The sequence below is a fragment of the Falco rusticolus genome, chromosome 1 (genome assembly GCF_015220075.1).
Source record: "Falco rusticolus isolate bFalRus1 chromosome 1, bFalRus1.pri, whole genome shotgun sequence".
Classification (NCBI taxonomy): domain Eukaryota; kingdom Metazoa; phylum Chordata; class Aves; order Falconiformes; family Falconidae; genus Falco; species Falco rusticolus.
Window position 1 is genome coordinate 38,444,886 of NC_051187.1, and position 18,582 is coordinate 38,463,467.

The 18,582-nt window shown below is 37.1% G+C and overlaps 1 protein-coding gene across 6 annotated transcripts in view; it reads right to left on the reverse strand.

The window, feature by feature from the left end:
* CABIN1 (calcineurin binding protein 1) overlaps positions 1 to 18,582 on the reverse strand; it is a 118,015-nt gene that overhangs the window by 63,172 nt on the left and 36,261 nt on the right. For all 6 annotated transcript variants that reach the window (XM_037373019.1, XM_037372932.1, XM_037372599.1 and 3 more), the window contains 3 exons: positions 12,884 to 13,066; positions 10,455 to 10,792; positions 4,362 to 4,475 (listed from right to left, as the gene is read on the reverse strand). In XM_037373019.1, the coding sequence (XP_037228916.1) occupies positions 4,362 to 4,475; positions 10,455 to 10,792; positions 12,884 to 13,066 (635 nt within the window). The remainder of the gene's footprint in view (positions 1 to 4,361; positions 4,476 to 10,454; positions 10,793 to 12,883; positions 13,067 to 18,582) is intronic.

Consider the following 18,582-nt stretch of genomic DNA (forward strand, 5'->3'; position numbering starts at 1 on the left):
TAGAAATTGCAGCACCAAACTTAAGACTTTATACTTCAGCTGCTCAGTGTCCAGAACTCTCAGTTCTGCACAACAGAACTCTCCTGCCAGTGCCCAGTCACACGTGGCACGAACCATGGCAAATTAAAGTGAAATCACTATCTCTCAGCTTCTGGCTCCCTGTGGATGCTGCTACCTTAATGTGACCCTGCTTACACAGACCACAGAATGAAGCGTTTCAGGGATACAGCAGGGAATAAACATAGTGTGATTCTTCTGGAATTAAAAATAGAACAATTATCCTTAACAGTCTGCAGCAAGACTTCATGCACTTGAATGTCTGCATTATAGTATATTGTGGGCACGCACAGCTTTCATATGTGGGGAACAGTTACCAAAGATGGACATCAAGATCTTTGTTACAACAGATTATTATTACCACAGATGATGTGCCAGGAAAATTCAAATACTGTATATTAAACCATATGGAGAAGTTACTGGTACACTGAGCTCAACCATCAAAACGCTTCTTTCACAATCACCACCCACCCACAGACTGATGAATACCCATCATCTGTGCACAAAGTTTAACTTTGTTTTATTAATAGTGGCATAAAATCTGAATATATTAAAAAAGTTACCTACTATATAAAGCAATGTTTGGGGATTTTTTTTTTCTCCTGGTGAATTAATTTCTAATTTAGTTACTATACAAACTATCCTGGAGCCCTCTTAAAAGAAATAATAAAGTCTCTCTATGTATTTACACAACCAATAAGGAAGAGGAAAAAAGCTAGAGTGTACCTGTCCATGCACCTTAGAGAGAAATGTGTAATTGGCCAAACAAAAAAGTCTTCATATTCCTTCATAGGAACACAGCTAAAACTCCTGTAAGTCTAACTGCAATAATCATTCATACAATGATTGCCATCACTAGCAGGGCCATGAATGTGCAAACATTTCTGGTCCTAGAAAATCAGGGCCATTCCTCTCTGTTTGAGAAACACATAGGTACAATAACGCAGTATTTTTTTTCTAAGAACTGAAAAAGGGAAGTTCTGTGCATCCTGACATTATTCTAATATGTCAAGTGAGAAGAAATCAGGGCTAACTGAATATGCCTTTTTGCCTATTCTGAAGACAGTAAAAAATTCAAAGAGATTTCTGTCGCAGCTGAGCGACAGTTAACAAATTAGACAACCGACTGTGACACACAGATTCAGACCAGCAGTTCCACAGTAAAATTTAACAGGAGACAGCTTTACCCAGGTTTATTTCTTTTCATATGGTGCTGTCATAAACATTTCATAAATAATTCTACTAGGAGTATGCATGATTTATAAAATGTCTGGGAGGAGCAGGCTGGCACAGTCCCTACTTGTCTTTGAGCTGCTTGGTAGGTTTCTCTCTTGCACACTGTTGTTTGTACTTGTAAAACTGAGTCAGCTATAATTTTAACAACCTTGAATATTCTGTACAAGAGATTAAAAATACTAGTGCTACTTGCTCCAGAAGAAAAAGGTATTTCAATAGTAAAGTATCTACAGAAAGCCACTTAGACATTCATTTAACTCTTTTGCACCACAAAGGCCAAAGAGTTCTCAAAAATAAAACCAAATGCATTTCACAAAAGCAAATAAACACTTCAGACAAAGTGTTTCTGCTGAAAATAACCCTGGCGAACATTAATAAGCTTAGAAAATTTTAAGATTGACCATTTAATTTCTAAGATTAGATATGACTACTTACTTCAGTAGAGCTTCATAATTTCTGTTCTATCACCTGACTGTCTGTGAAGACACTAGCTGGGACAGTGGGCTGTAATACCATCTGCATGCAATGCATGACACACAAGTTGTATTCTGAGCACTGACCCAGATGGTGCAGTACATTTGCTTACCCACTGCCTGGCTAGGAGCTTTGCATGAGAACAAACTAGTTGAGGTTTAACACAGACAAGGTCAACGCAGTGTTGAGAGATTTTTTTTAACAAGTTGTTCACTGGGTTTTAGGTTTGTCCAATTTTGGAATGTCAGATGACACTAACAGCTTTTTTTCATGGGCACTTGTAGCCCTTTCTCTCTTGGATCTGGATTTTCTCACTGTGCTATGTCTGTGTCATCTGTACTGGATTACTGCCACATGTTCCACACAGAGTGTTACTTGAAGAGGATTTTGAAAATATAGCTGGGTAGAAAATGAGACCACCAAAATATTGTATCATGCTAAACTCAAAATATATGCTGTACCTCTTAACAGGAAGACTAACGTATACGTCAAGATGTTAGCACCAATTCACAAAGGCCTCAACATGTTGTTTTGGTGTCTGAGGCATCCCATGTGCTAGTTATATTATCACCATAGCTGAAACACACTGGAGTAGGGTCCCCAGACTGAAATTTCTCAAGCCTGAAGGCAGCAGTCTACAGGGAGGACTCTAGACTAACATTATCTTTGCCTGTTGGCAGACCCAAGTTCAAGCTAAGAACAACATTTTCATACATCTCTCTTTCCTAAAAGTATTGCCAATATATTGCACTGGGCTAGCACATACCTTTTGTTGAAGGTTATCTTTTATTTCAAAGTGTATTTAATGTCTTATTAAAGAAAATTAATAACATTAAATTATGGGAATTAATTCTTGTTGATTTATAAAACAATTATTATACAGCCTTTTAGTACCTACACTAGCACTTTTCATCCTTCAGAGTATAAAAAGATTAATATGCAGAATAAGGAATGATTGTTTTTTTGAAATAATGCTAGGAACATCCACCTAGGGATACAATGGAATCTATCTTTAAATTACATTACCTAGCATTAGCATTCAAAAACTAGACACAATTTAGGTCAAACACTGATCTCAATGTGGTAAATCATAATTCCAAGTATAAACACTCCCTTATGCACACTGCTCGGTCCCCTACTGCAGCAAAAGGAGTGGTTGGGAGTGCACCACCACACCCACTGCTCATCTTCCTCATGCATAAAACCACAGGATACTCAACACTTAAGCCTACAATGATGTCAGCCTCGATCATGCACACCTGACTTAAAGCATGTTGAGTAATTTCATTCACTCCTACAAAAATATTTGCATTATATGGATGTGAGCCAAAGTATTCACCAGTTATTAACCAGAATTAATCTCACTGCAGGGTTCTTGTAAGGAAAGCAGGTGGATACTGCAGGGAAATAACCAGAACAAAGCCGTGTAGTCATCAATCAGGTCACAATCAGACTGACACTATTTATTAATGAAAACTTATATCCAGAAAGATGGAACGACAAAATCTCTTTTTGCAAACTGATCCATGATAACAATTTTGAACCACAGTCAGTACTGCTTGGTTGTTCAGACTGTCTGAGGGATTATAATCAGAGAACACCACTTACCTTGTACTTAACAGAAGTTTGCACAAAGGTGCTAATTAAGACAACATACAGCAAAAATGAAGATAGATGTTAACAGATACAAAATTGAAATAAAGTTCACAGTTAAAGTATTAAACCAGAAGTACGGAATGGGAAAGCAGAGACAAAAAAACCAATCTGTCACTGCAATCACAGGCGACCATATAACAGATACATAATCCAGAAAGACAAACAGAATATCTCCATGTTCTCACCACACATTGCAAGCCACAAAACAGCTACAGAATCCTATCACAAAAGAGCAGGAGGCACAAAAACCTAGAACATACCTCAGAAAAGCCAGAGATACTAAAGACAACAGCAACGTGTTAAGTGGTAATCACAGCAATCACAGGAATTTGACAGATAAACACTTGTGTAAGTCTCAGAAGTATTCTGTCAGGCATCACTGAGGGGCACAGACACCCCTGTGGACTACAAGATATCACAGGTACAGTCTGTGCAACAGCGCCACTACTACACTGTGGGACTTGGAAATACTCTCTGCTGAGCCATGCTACAAAAGCTGAATACAAGAAAGCTCCTTCCAACTCCAGAGATTTCTTAGAGCAACTAGTACTATTTTTTTGTCACAGGAAGTGCAAGTCTAGTTGAGACACAGTAAACAAGAGGATAATTAAAGTGAACAGAATTAGAAATTTTATAGAGGGTTCAGCCATCAAGTGTATGTTAAATGATGCATAAATGAGAAACGTTCATGCTTCTGTCCCCATGTTTTCAAGCTTGTCATAAATAATTCTTCTAATGTGGTTCCCTTCAATAGAGGAAAATCCCAGTAAGTATCTCTATAATACAATTTTGCCTTTCCTTTAGCTGCTCATGGCTTGTTTAATGTGCCTGTGCTGAATTTCACATTACTATCCCTTAACAAACCTTTTAAATGAGAAACAGGTGTTAATATGATGGCTGAGAAAGTATGGGTGTGTTTATCAGCTGTATAAACTTACATTGAAGAAATTCGTCTTGTTCCTCTCGCAGAAGAGGCCTTGTGCAGGCATGTGCTTCAGCTGCTGCCAAGGGACCCCACTGCCCAGCAGCACGTCACGGGCCCACTGCAGGTTCTGTGGATGAAATGGGGCAGGTGAGTTGCAGGCAGGGGACAGAAATGCCACCACATTACAAGTGCAAAGCATTCACTTGCTTTTATTTATTAACCTGCATTGTCATTTCTCATTTTCCACCTAGCTGCTGCTCCAACAGTATTTGTAGTGGCATGTGATTTGGAAAATGCATCCCTCAGGAGAGAGAAGCCAGCTTGCTTCTCAGAACAAGCATCCAGACTGATCAGCCCCAGCAGACTAGTCAGTCCCCTACAGCTGCTGAATCCAGCCTCATATCATTAAGTTTTGCTTTCTTGGTTGTTTGGGGGTTTTTTTTGTTGTGTTTTTTTTTTTTACCTCTTTGTTTCATTGAGATCCACCCTCCATCTCCCATCACCTACAGAAACCTGACCTACAGGTATATTTAAAACACAATTGTTTTGTTAAAAGTGGAATTTTAATGTTTAATATAAAATAATTTATATTAAAAAAAGTATTAATTTCCTCAGCAAACAGTGGAACTCACTGTCCTGGGTGTCCTGCGACCTCCCTCTGCACAGCAGGCCGCTTCGTGCCCACGCTGGCCCTCCCTGTCCCTCAGCCCCTCCAGTTCCCCGTCAACCCTCTAGAAGCCCCCCCAGCTCCTCCCCAGGGCTAGTGACCTGCCTGGCACACCTGCCAGAGGCCAGGCTGAGCACAAAGGGCAACCTCTGGGCTCAGACTGCAGCCTTCCTGTGGTTGGGTGGTGAATCCAGGCCTACCACCTCTACCTAGCCATGGCCCTCCATGTCATTTCTCTTAACCTCTCTGGAAAATTCCACACCTGTCATCAAATTTGGTGACTAGTGCTCAGTGAATTAACAGGAAACTATCAGTAGGAGACTAAATGATAGGCAGCAATCAAATATTCATAAAAGCAGTACCCCTCTTAAGAGTTCAACGCATGAACATCTCTTGTGTTGCTGAGAATTAGGGACAGCTGTTGGCTTCAGGCAAAAGCTGACTAACAGATGGGACAATTATTAATTGTAAGGTTTCACAGACAGAAGTTTTGCTTTACTTCATTTTATAATTTCAGTATTAGAAAGTAGCACTCATGTTGCATTAGCCTGGCTTTTTTTAGAGACAACTTCACTACAGAGCAGATAAAAGAAAGAGGAAGATGTTTCGTTCATGGAGACAAATGAGAATGTTGATTTCTGATTTGTGTTCTGTGAGCTGGAAATACGCTTCTGTGAATCATAGATTTGATTAAATCATGTCCATCAAAAAAAATACATCCCAGTTGGGGAGTGGGGAGGGGAAGCAATGTATTAGCAAAGTTCTTATCCTGTCTTCCAGATTATTTTCTTTACAGGAGTCTGGTGAAACAGTAAAAACCCTGCTCAATCATAAGTGCTTTTGTCCTAATGGCAGTAATCATGCAGAAATCTCCAATGTCTTACTAGAATTGGAGCATCCCCTCCAGTAGAATGCTGATTATGGATTCATGTGCAAGAAAGCTGAACACTAGAAATACTAACCAGATATTTACGGATGTCAAAAATCCTTCATTCAGAGAGCTAATATATGTACTTATACAGGACCTTAATGATCACAGTGTACAACAGTCAAGAGGATTTGGATAACTTTCTTTTGGTATGGAACAAATATGTGTTCACTTATAAACCTTACAAGGTACTTTCTGGCTAGTCAGGGGAACCAATAAATTTAATTATTGTCACTGACTGTCAAATTTAATGAACATTGAAGGAAGCAAAATATGTAAACTTAACTGTATACTTTTTCCTATGGTGATACTTTTATAATATGTATTTCTGTAATCCTATTAACCTAAGCCTGCAAAATACTTTGAAATACATACAGGAGAAAATACAGCACAGAAAAGAACCTACAAAAATCTGGTCTTCCGTAAAAGTCATCCCATTTTGAATAAACTCAGAAGCCAGTAAAAATAAGCCTATCATAATGTCCAAGATCCAGGCACATAAATGCTTTATTTTATGCCAATCATAGTCATCAGAAACATAAGTAAATTCGAAGTGTGAAAACAAAGTGAAAAATTGCCTAAAGTGTGTGGCAATCTGAAGCTTACAGTTAACACTATCATACAAAAATTAAAGGAAAACAAAACCCTGAAGAAAGCTATCACCACAAAGCTTAAATATAAAATCCCAATCTAAAGAAATTTTAGCTATGGATGTATTTCTGAATTTAAGTTTTATGATGAAAATGTTCAGAGATCATTAAGTGTAGCATCATGCTCTGGTGATCTGCGGTGCACATTATACTGACCATCCATAGGCATGTATTTGGTACATATAATTCATAGGCTTTTACTGAACAAGATGATGGCAGTAACCTAGCTAGGAGGAAAAAAGATCATTCTGACAAATAGGGCAATTACACGGTAACTTCACACTATCAAAACTAATAGGAATAAAAGATGTAGTTACAGATTTTCCAGTACCCTTCTCCTTAAATCAGCATGATCTGTTATTCCCAGTAAATACGCCTGAGCAGGTCTCAACTCATTAGATTTCACAGAGTCTGCTCTGCTTAGTTTTCAGTTGATGAAGTTATTAGGAGTGGGTGAAGGGATCCAGGACACAGCAAAAAGGATTTATTCTTCTTGGCATACTGCTTGCTGGATTTGGCTGTCTGACTCAGGGCAATTATGAAGTACTCTTTCCAGTTCAGCTGTTGCCTCCCACATCTTTATCACCCCAAGATTCAAAGACAAGATGACTGACAGGGTACAATAACTTGCAAAAAGAGTTTACCAGCACTGTTAAAGTGGAAAAGTAAAATCTCTCACAGTCAACCAAGTGGAAATCTGAGCCACCTGAGATGGATACTCTTTAACTCAACGGTGTCAGAAGCCACCTTTTACCTAACTTGGTAACTCCATGAAGTGTTGCTGAGAGGTGTACAAAACGTCCTACTATACCTTAATCCTTCCCTCTGATTTCTTTTCTGGTCTATCAGAAGGCTGTGTCTCAAAAAACCCTTGGTGCTACTGCATCAAAGCAAAATAAAAACTACTGACCTTGAAGAATAGCCGTTTGAATGAACTGTTATTACCAAACTGTTGCTACTTGAAATGCTTACTTCTATTATGCTTACAGATTATGACTGTCTCTAAATATATATTAAACCTACATATGTATAATCTTTTAATTTTTACATGCATACATTATGCCTAGTTTGACTAAACTGTCATACCACTGATATTATGTTATACTCAACATTAATTTCTCCATTAAGAGCTCTGTTCGTAATAGAAGACATAAACTTAGGGTTTTTAAGTCATACAAACAATATCTGTGAGCAGATTCTTCTGGGATTTACAGAGTACTTCTCATTTTGAGATAAAAAAGCAAGTAAATATTTTTTATTTCCTGACAATCGTCTGATACTCTGCAACCAGCACAGTTCTACATACTGATCCATAAGGACCATACGACAAATACTTTTCACAAAACTTTTTAGCTATACTGACAAACAGCATCTTGCCAAGTCCTATCTTCTCCTTTCAAACTGTGCCAACACTCATTTTGGAGGTAAAAATCACAAAGGATGAAGACTTTACTTCAAGACAAAAGCAAGGTGAATGGGAAACAAACTGCTGCCCAAACCAGCAATGGTAACTTCTGAAAATTCATCCTTACTTTCCTGCACATTTATTCCAACAAAACACAGCTATGTCCAAATTTGCTCTGATAACAGAATAAAACAAAGAGAAATAGCCTCCAAATAGTAAGCAGGATTTTGCAGGGGAAACAAAACCAAGAATATGTAGCCAAACAAAATGTTGAAAGATTTTGAAAAGATGCTAAAAAAAGGACTCAACAACTATTTTTACTAATCTCGCAACAGCAAAACCAGTAATACTGTAAAATGGGAGAAAACAGATTGCATATGGAAACTTGTTTTTCTATGCACTGTGGAGATCTGCCAATCCTCTCCTTTCCCAGCCAACCATGAATTTTGGCCATCAGTCTAAATTCTTCATACAAATTCCTGGCACTGGTACATAAATGCTGAATTTTCCAAGATGGTTATATGCCTTTAAAAATTTATTTCAGCTTTCTAAAATTTACCAGTAATCTGCTCAGACCCCACAGCAACTCAACCTGATATAACTTGTCACATTCTTACAGCCAGGCTTATCATCAGTATATCTAAGCATACTTCTTACTCTATTTATTGCTGAAAAAGTATAGATGTATTTTGTGTTTTCAGTTTGTTCAAGAGTATAACTCCCACTAAAGACATATTAGTGTGCCATTAAAACACAGACATTTGCTATTGCTCTACAAAAGAGCCTGAATTAGTTATCAGAGAAAGAAAATTACAACCTCATGAAAGTACATACTATACATACATCAGTACAAAGACTTTTTTTCTGCAGTGTTTTGTTATGCAGAGAAATGATAAGGACAGTAAAACCCAACAATGCCAGCTGAAGCCAACCTGGTAACTACCAGGCTCAAACAGGCAGGATTCAATTTTTATGAGTTCCAAGAAAGGTAAGATTTTAGACAACAATGTGTATTTCATACAGAAAAACATTACAAAACACTAAGTTGATATTTAGAGAGAGAGAGAGAGAGAGATACAAAAAGCAAGAGAAGGCTTCTTCGTGAAAAAAAAAACCAGAAGAAAATATTTTGCATATAGTTCCTCAGGCAAGGACATGCTATTTCAACCAATAAATTGAAAACAGGCAGCATTTTTTGCTGAATGTTGATACAAAATCATTTGTCAGCAACAGTAATGACAGATTGCAGGAATCTACAGCTCCTATTAACAAATAGCTTCATGGAAAAATTAACAACTGTCACATACAAACAGCATAAAAATGTTTTCAAAACAAGCTATCTTTAAAAAAAGGGTAATATTTTTCTGGATAATCACTGTACAGCCAAATGGAATATTCATCACAATAGACTGGTAAGACATGCTACTGCTCGATTTGCAGCAGTGTTGTTGATATTTTTTCTACTATGAGGGAAGGGGAATGATTTGTTTCCATTCCCTTCCCTTCCCTATTATTCACACAAGCTTCAATATGGGTGGGGAAGAGAATTCAGGAAGCCAGGCAGTGCAGCATATGACATAACACAAGGCTTCCAAATAGAAAATCTGTGAGTTCAAACCTTGGTAAAGACAGTTAGTGAAATAACTCTGATAATTTCAACCTACCATTCCACACATTTTACTAACTGATACTTCAGAAAGACAAAGCATTACCATAACAGAAGTATGCAGAAATAAAATAAAGGATGACATAATTTTAAAACCAAAACAATGGTAATTCATAGCAGAAGGCTTTTAAAATTAACTTTATTACAAAAAATATGCTAGAGTCATGCTGGAAGAAGCAAGTTATTTTGCCCTCAGCTCAGATAGGAACTGATACTATTATAGTCACCAAGACATTATTATTTCTGTTTACTACAAAATTACCAGCTCATGACCAGTAGGATATCTGACTGAATTTCACTCAGTGATTTCCAGACAGCAAATAATTGTCTTACTCAAGATGACCTCTATGCTGTGACAGTAGGAAAACTTTCCTTCTACAAAGACCCAAGATAGCAAGAAAATCTGTTACATGATGTGTTTACACCAATACTGAAGAACTTCTGCTTCCAATTCACTTTTCAGTTCTCTTATTCAGTAAATAATTGCTGTCATTTTTACGAGAGCATCTTAGATTTATGTGATGTATCTAAAAGGTAATTCTCTACTGAATGACAAAAAATTACTTAGTTCAGTAATAAAAATTTTTTCCTACTCAACTGGCCTCACACACATGAATCAATCTAGGAGCTGAAAACTTCCAAAAGTATAGTTCCAACCCAAACTGCATTAAACAAATTTACCTGCTGTATTATAACAGTGAGACTTCTGAAATAGTAGAAATGACAATACAGTTTGTTTACTCAGGCAATAAACACAGCTAGTCAGCTAATGTATCAGTGGTCTGCTCACCTTGTGTGTTTTGCTGTATGTGTACAGATAAGCCAATCTGTAGAGGCTCTTGTAGTGCTGGGGAAAGCGGCTGAGACACAAACAGAAGGAGGCAATACACTGCTCTGTCAGGAACTTCCGCTGTTCCTCAAGGTCCGCTGGAAGACCGTGAGGAAAGTCAGATGCATCTCCGCAAGGTTCAGCTTTCTTTTTGCAGTCCCACTGTGAGGGTGGGGGGATTGCAGCTTTGATGGGATTGCCAGAAGCAGACTGAGGATCCACCAGAATTTTCTGGCCAGTAGGCTCAGCAGGATGGTAAGATTCTGAGTTCTCCAGCAGCTCTTCCAACTTTCCTGCAACTGGAACATTAAGAGAAGACAAAAGCATCAATAAGAATTACAAAATGGCAAATGAAATATACAAAATGACAAAAATTAAATACAACAAATGGTAATCGCTATCTTTATTAAAGCATAGACAAAATTATTGAATGGCTCCTGAAAAAATTACTATCCCTAATGTTTTTAATTAAAAAGTAATTTTCAGCTCATTCAACAGGCAGGCCACACACTGACCTCTGCATTGTCTTTATCTGGATTTTTTCCTGAGCAATAGCAAGAATTCAGCACCCCTTATACAATGCAGGATTTTGTATACTGCTGGAAGATGGGGGAGGAGAGGGGACAACAACAAAATAAAAGTGTAAATTAAATAAAACTCTTTTGCAAAGAAAGGAAGAAGGAACAGAAAAGTAAAGCCATCCTGCCAAGTGAAATGCATTATTCTTAACAGTCTACCTAGAACACAGAATTCCAGAACACAATTTAGGCCTGGACAGAATGATTAGCAGCTGCTAACCTGGCCTTCTGGATAATGTAGGACCTACAGTTCCATCCAAGTATTTTCGACTAACTCTGTAACTCTTAGTTCAATTGACCCATCTTTCCTTGAAGGATACCATATCTTACTTCAGAAAACATCCGTGGGAGCTTCCACGTCTCCTGTTAGCTAGTCATTACTGCTGAAAACATGCATACTGCATGCAGATTCATTTTTTTAACTTTGATTTTTAGTCATTGAGGTTTACTGTGTCTTTGTCTTTGCTATGATAAAGAGCCTCTTACATTAGATCTTATCTCTGAGCAGGCTAGAGAGATGCTGAAATGTACTTCTTCATCAAGTACAAAGCTGCTGCTTAACTTTTTCTTCAGTAAGGCTGAACCTTGAGTCAAACGTTTTCCAGAACAGAATTTTTTCAAAATTTGTTTGCACAATCTATGTATCCATTATAATTTTACTCTGCAGGTAGCTTTATGGAAAGTACAACATTTATTCTAATGCTAGTAATGTAAGAATGCATTTAACACAGCTTTTATGACAGACAACTGATGACAATAACACAACTCACTGCAAGCCTGGAAAAGAGCCATGTTTTTAGTCTAGTACTCAAAAGATTACTCAATTTAGTGATTATATTAAGCACTATCTTACAGAACTAGGAACTGGCATCTATTTCACCATATTGATGCAAACATCACCACAGCCTTCCGTAGCTTAGGCAAGACTGAAGTAAAATACTCTTAACATGAAAGCAATCTAATCCAAGCCTGCGAAAAAAAAGATGACTAGTTGGCAGTCGTTCCTAGTGAGATCAGTAAAGTGAATCAGAGCTATCCACATACCATGGTTTCTGGATCTATGGAACTGGAAAAGACTAAAGTATAGTGTCAACTGGCAAAAAAGACTTAACGTCCCACAAAGGGCTACAACCTGGAAAGGTGGGCATAATTTATACATCGGTCTTGTTTGTCTTTCCCTGCCAGTCCAGCCTCTATCTACTGCCACATCCAACTATATAAACATCAGACAAAGGGAAATTCCAGCTAATTTTGAGACAATTTTTCCAGTAGAATACAGAACACTTAGTACTATTACATATGGAAAAATGTGGTAGACAGCAATTCCACTTCTCCACTAAAATAAAGTATCCAATAGAATAAAACAACTAATTCCACTAGTTGTGCTCTTCTATGTGCTGAATATCAAGCTGCTACTGGGCCAGAACAAAAAGTATACCTATACACAGGGAAAAGAAAAAATGTTTTGGTTGAGATTACCTTCAAATAAGTACTCCTTAATTTATTTAGAGATTGGAAACATTTAAGAAAGAGTAAATAATAACCTAAAAGGCGGCAAGCCAGTCAAAGGGCCATCACAGACAGCAGTTTATCATTATTATTTCTTTTTAAGGTTTAACTGGTAGCCCAAACTGGGATGATGGCTACATAAACAAAGTACAGTTCCAATTTTAAGCTACATACATACACACAGCAGTAATGCCTAATTAAAATTCTCAGTCACAGTGTAGCGTATTTCAGTGCTTCTGCATGCCAAAAGAAACCTTTTAATGAGAATATACCAGCTGACATTATCTATTAAATTGGGCATACTCTTTTCCTCTGTAGATCCCAGGGTTTCTTTGCTGGGCATCAGTGTATCAGCACAGGTAGTAGAAATCCTCTTCTCTGTATAAGTCTTCCTCAGGCTGTCTTGAGAACTGGCAGGCTCATTAAACATATCCTGTGTGGAACTGGAGTCAGACAGCACCGCTGCAGTGCTATCTTGACTCCTCTCTGCAAAAGAGATAAAGGAGGAATGCACCACTTCACACTCACCAAGCTGTTACTTGCATCTTGGTAACAGCAACATAAAACTGCAGTTACTCTGCAAACATCTTACAAGTGCAATACCAGATCCTTAACAACCAGCAATTCTGTTGTCTAACAGATATTTATTTTCTTTTAAGTTGTCTTCTTCAACTTATCATTTTCATCTCACCTCTTTGTGCTAAGAAATTAAACCCCCAGTCTTCTTTCACTATGTATTATTTAGCACTAATTTAATAGAGAGCTCCCTGCCCCACCACATTTCTTACTAGGATATAATCCTGGAATTTCATTCAAAAGCAATGATGCTCAACCTTCAAAAGCAGTTAGGCTGAGGACGCAATACTTTAGCTAGCGTGGTCCTATATGATTTCCTGGTTTTACTGTGCCATTTACCTTGAAAAGCACCCAGTATAATTTTGAGTCTGACACAAGCAAAGCTCAGTTGACAAAAGAAAACCATGAACAACAATACTGGTAAAAATTACTCATGAAGGACAGAAAAATCAGTACCATGAGGTGGCAAAGACTTACAGGAGTGATCACTGATGCCATCTATCCTGTAGGTGTTAAGATGTTGTTCACCGAATGTTCTGAAACGTGATTTGATGTGGCAAATAAACAATCCATCAAATAACTAGGTCTAAGATAAGACACGGAAGCTCCTGGATTTCAAGGCAGTAGACAGAAGACTAGAAAAAGTGACTTTGCCTTGACAAAGTGGAGTAGCATACATTGGCTGCTAACTACATTACAGTCATAACAAAGTTGTTAATCTGCTAACAGCTGTAACAGCACAGGAAAAGTTGTATGGGATCATGACTTTATCATGGAGGATAAAATTCACACCTCTGAACAAACAGGCAAGTGAAAATCCTCTACCCATGTCTGAAACCTGCCTGATATAACCCAAGTTATTCTACATCAAGGACTACCAGAGGCAACCCCACATGACTGAAAAAATGCAGCTTAGTATCTCCAACAGAAAGATGTACACATATTCCCACTGAGATGTGAAACCGGCATTTTGCTGTAATAGTGTACCAACATAATTCAGTGTCCAACACAAAATTCCAATAGAGACAATTCTCTCAATCTGTAGCCTAAAAGATTAATTTCCAGTTTCTGCTTAAGATACAGGAATAGCTTAACCAAGAGGCATGTTACATCCATTGTCTAGGTAATTGCGCTGCATTCTTATTCATTAATTTTCTTGATAAGATCAAGAAAGAAAATTAAAAAAGCAAAGGCCTTTGCTTTGAGATGAGCGATAATTTAATTAAATTTCTTCTGATCCATTTGAATTTCACTTGTTCAGGAGGAGGCTAAGGGACTCCTGTGAATTTATTTTATCAAGATAAATCCCTCTGCAAATGTTCAGCTTGCAGATCAGGTTCTGCTTATTAGGACTCCAACAAATTTAAACCATATTTGATGCACTTCCTAAGCTTTTCACTATCACACAGAGAAAACCTTCCCTTTCAGTGAACAGATCTTAATAAAACTGTATCTTGAAAAAGAATGGGGGAACAGTATTTCCCTCCTAATTGGAAGTCATATAGTTGGTTAATGATGACAAGTTTTATATAGAAAGAATATAATTATAAAGAATGGGAAGAGAAGGATTCTGAAGAGAGGTCAGTCAAGCTTTAAATGACTCATTTACAAAGCTTTAATAACCTTCTGTGGTACAAATGGATACTACTGAACTCCCAGTTGGCATCAGGAAAAACATTTACAGTAGCTCCCTTGATATTTTCTTAAAATGAAGTTTCTGCATCTGTGGCAAAAAGGTTGAACTATTCATCTCAGGAAGAAAAAAAAATAAAAATTGCAAATTTCCAAAGGCTGCCGTAAGCCTGGAGGTCAGTTCTGATGTGTGAGTAATGACAGATGAAGCATTAGAATGTAAATCAATGCTAGACCAATATGCAGGGGTGATATCAGATCACTAGGAGGTTACACTAACTTCTCAGCATGCAACAACAGACAACAATTTAGCATGTTACATTTCAAATGTGTGCATGACAGGGAAGCTTTCCCCTATGGAGAACAAACGTGAATAAGTCCTTACAATTATTGAGCTATTTTGATTTGAAATTTCTGTTAAAATCAGTGTAGATCTAGACATGTATGTTAATTCTCCTTTTCTTTCAAGAAATTAACTAAGTTAAAAAAAATAATCTTAATGATATTAGCATTGGGTTCACTAATCACTGAGAAACAGAGGAAGACTACCATTGAGACAACTTCATATTATTTTAGATACTTCTTGAATGCAGTAGATGCCTTCAAACTAAGTGGGCCCTCATGAAAAACACTGGAGTATTTCAGAAATTAGCAGCAGTCACCAGTTATTAGTTATTAATTTCTCAGAAGTCACAGAGGATGGGTAAAGTTCAAGGGAATGAAAATGAAGTGTAGCACCTATCCTTACAAAGGATAAAAGGTCGAAGCTATTAGCCAGCTGGCCTTAATTTTCCACAGAATTATTTGAGCATAAATAAATCTGTCTATAAGCAGCTAAAAGATAACAAGATGAGCAGCAGAAAATGTGTGTGTGTATCCCAGCACGTATATTCACATATGCCTGTAAAGAATTAGATTCTCAAACCAGAAATGGCCAAAATGTCATGCTATTGTAAAAGCAATTCAGCAAACTAGCACACTTGAATGTATAATCAGTAACTTCACAGAAAAAATACATAAGAGTCTTCCTGTTCTACTGAGCATTAATGAAAATTAAGCTTAATTATGGTGTCTGTATTTGGGACCTACATTTTAAAAAAATACACTGAATAACTAGAATGAATTCAGAGGAGAGGAGAAAAAATGACAAGAGATTAACGAGATGGCATATAAGAAAAACACTGGGAGAATTAGACTTATTTATCTTCAAAAAGATGAGGGAGATTTTCCAAATATATAAAATTAACCAAAATAAAAATACAATAATTGCTCTTCATATTCACTAAGTACAGAGCAAGAGGCAATAGGTTTTAATTGCAGCAAGAAAATTGCTTCCCGCCCCCCCCCCCCCCAATCTCTAGCTTGTTACATCCAGTTAAAAAATTCCATAGAGAATCTATAGAATCGCTGGGGGGGTTCAAAGACAGGTAGGCAAATAGCTATCATTTGTTAGGTTACCCAAGTTGCACCTTAATATAATAAAAAAGCTGCTGCAATACGTAACACAGAACTCATGGCAACTGCGCCAAGTCACATCCTAACTTTGCTTAAAAAAAAAAAACCAAACAAAACAGAACACTACATATTTTTCCTACATGAAAGTACTATGCTCTTCTAGGCTAACTCACAAATATATTTGATATATATACTAGACAGACACAGTGCCTATACTTTTACATTCATTGTGTTATATAGCTTTTCCTTCATCTGATAAGTTGACTGTAGTTGAGACAGTCATTAGTGTTACTCAACTTACATGGCAAAGACCACTGCAGCCTGTGAGACATGAGAATTCATTCCAAATTCCTAATTGCTACTGATACCTGTTCTTTTGAAAGATATGAATCCAAGGAGAACATCAGTGCTTTTTAACAATTTCTGCTACAATTAAAGACAATTTAATGCAACTCAGTGTAATTTAAGAGTTAAACAATTAGTGGGTTTAATATTTTGTTTACCTAAGGTATTTTCTTAGTTTCCCCATCTGGCAATAGCAATAAGGCAAACTTCTCCAAAAAGATAAGGTAATCCCTAAGTTATAACCAAATGATAAATCAAGGACTTAATATTCTTTTGAGGTCACTTCCTATACATTTTGCTATTATTTTGAAAGCTAAGATAAAAATAAAACTGGGTATTAATGTCTCAAAATATATTATCTGTAGTGGAAATGAAGAGAACAGGGAAAAGGGTCTACTAAATTGTGCATAAGCAACTACAACAAAATTCCTATTTAAAAATATATCCTGACACCAGTTTCTCTCTTTGGTATTATATTTTGTTTCATTCCTTTGTTGCATCACTCCTAAGTTTTAGGAGAATCTCAAACAACGTAAGAAGCTGAAATCTGTTTGATGTAAAGTTAAGTATTTCATGTTTATTTCTAAAGATTAAGGAAATGGCACTTGAGAGCAACTGGTTTGGTGGTTTTTTTCCCCTCATAATGGACTCAACTTGTGACGTTTCAGGCATATCTGTGTCAGACTACATCACCTACTCTGTCAACGGGTGAAAAAAAGCAGCTTTGGACAGAAGATGTAGAAAGGTCAAAAGGAAGAAACTTGTTAACTTTCCATTATATTAGTAAAAAAATATAAATTATTGGAAAGATGTTATTGGGAAGAAAGAACTTGCATCTGTGCTGCCAAGACCTTTATTGTATGACAGCAAGACCTTGTTAATCACTTGGATAATTTAACTATCATTAGTGAAACACATCTGTCTTAGATATTAGAAAAATATCTGTAGTCCATTTGACCTAATTCTATGCTTAAGAGCATTTTAACATTAATCTTATCCTGAATTAAATAGGTTTACTGGGTTAACTTCAAAAATCCCTATTCCATGTTCTTCTTCCATACCAGCAAAAGCCATTAGCATCTCATTGTCACTGCTCCATTAGCATTCAGGCACAACATCTACATGCCTAGCAATTAACAGTAAAATGTTGTGTTAAACTTTGGGGAATCCAAAAGACTATTTAATTTTAAAATGCAACAGGACAAAAAAAGGCTCAATACTTCACTAGCCATTACCCTATGCCAGCACTCTCCCAGACACACCATAAGGGAAGGGACACTTCAACACGTCACTGTCTTGTAAGTCACCTGAACTAGCAGACATACAATCCTTAAGACAGAGCTCTCACTGCTAATACACTGATGAGGTAGTATCTCCAATAGTACAAGCCCACATAATTTATTCTCAGGGGAGCTGAAGTACAGCTTCATGGTGACAGTATGAATGAGGTATTCCACCTCTGTCTGTTAATTACTATGCAGCTCAGTAATTGTGTTGTCTGCCTTCCATCCTTTGAAACTTTTTTGAAATTAAAAGGAGGAGGGAGAAGACCTCTGAAACATCTGCATGTAGGGCTAGGTAACAGGCTCAGAAAGCCAACAGGGTATAACTCTCTTTTTCTGAATAATGTCTTTTTCTGTCTTAAATATCTGAAGAAAAATATATGCTCTGTTATTACAAGAAGATATCTGGAATGTGATGAACAATCAGCTACAAGTCAAAAATCAGAAACAAGTGGCACAGAAAGCTTTTCTAAAGAGCTATATACATATGCTAACTCAATTTACAGTAAAGAAAAATCCTGCTGCACAGTTCAGAGCTTATGAATAACTATATATTATTAAAAATAATAATAATTGTGTCTCATGCAATTAAGGAGGGTTGTTTGCAAGCTATGGATGTATAGACTCTTTCTCTCTGTCCTGCCTGCATGGCACCATATCCCCCCCCTCTTCTCTTTAGTTATTTGTATGAGCATTTTTCTTTATTGGTCT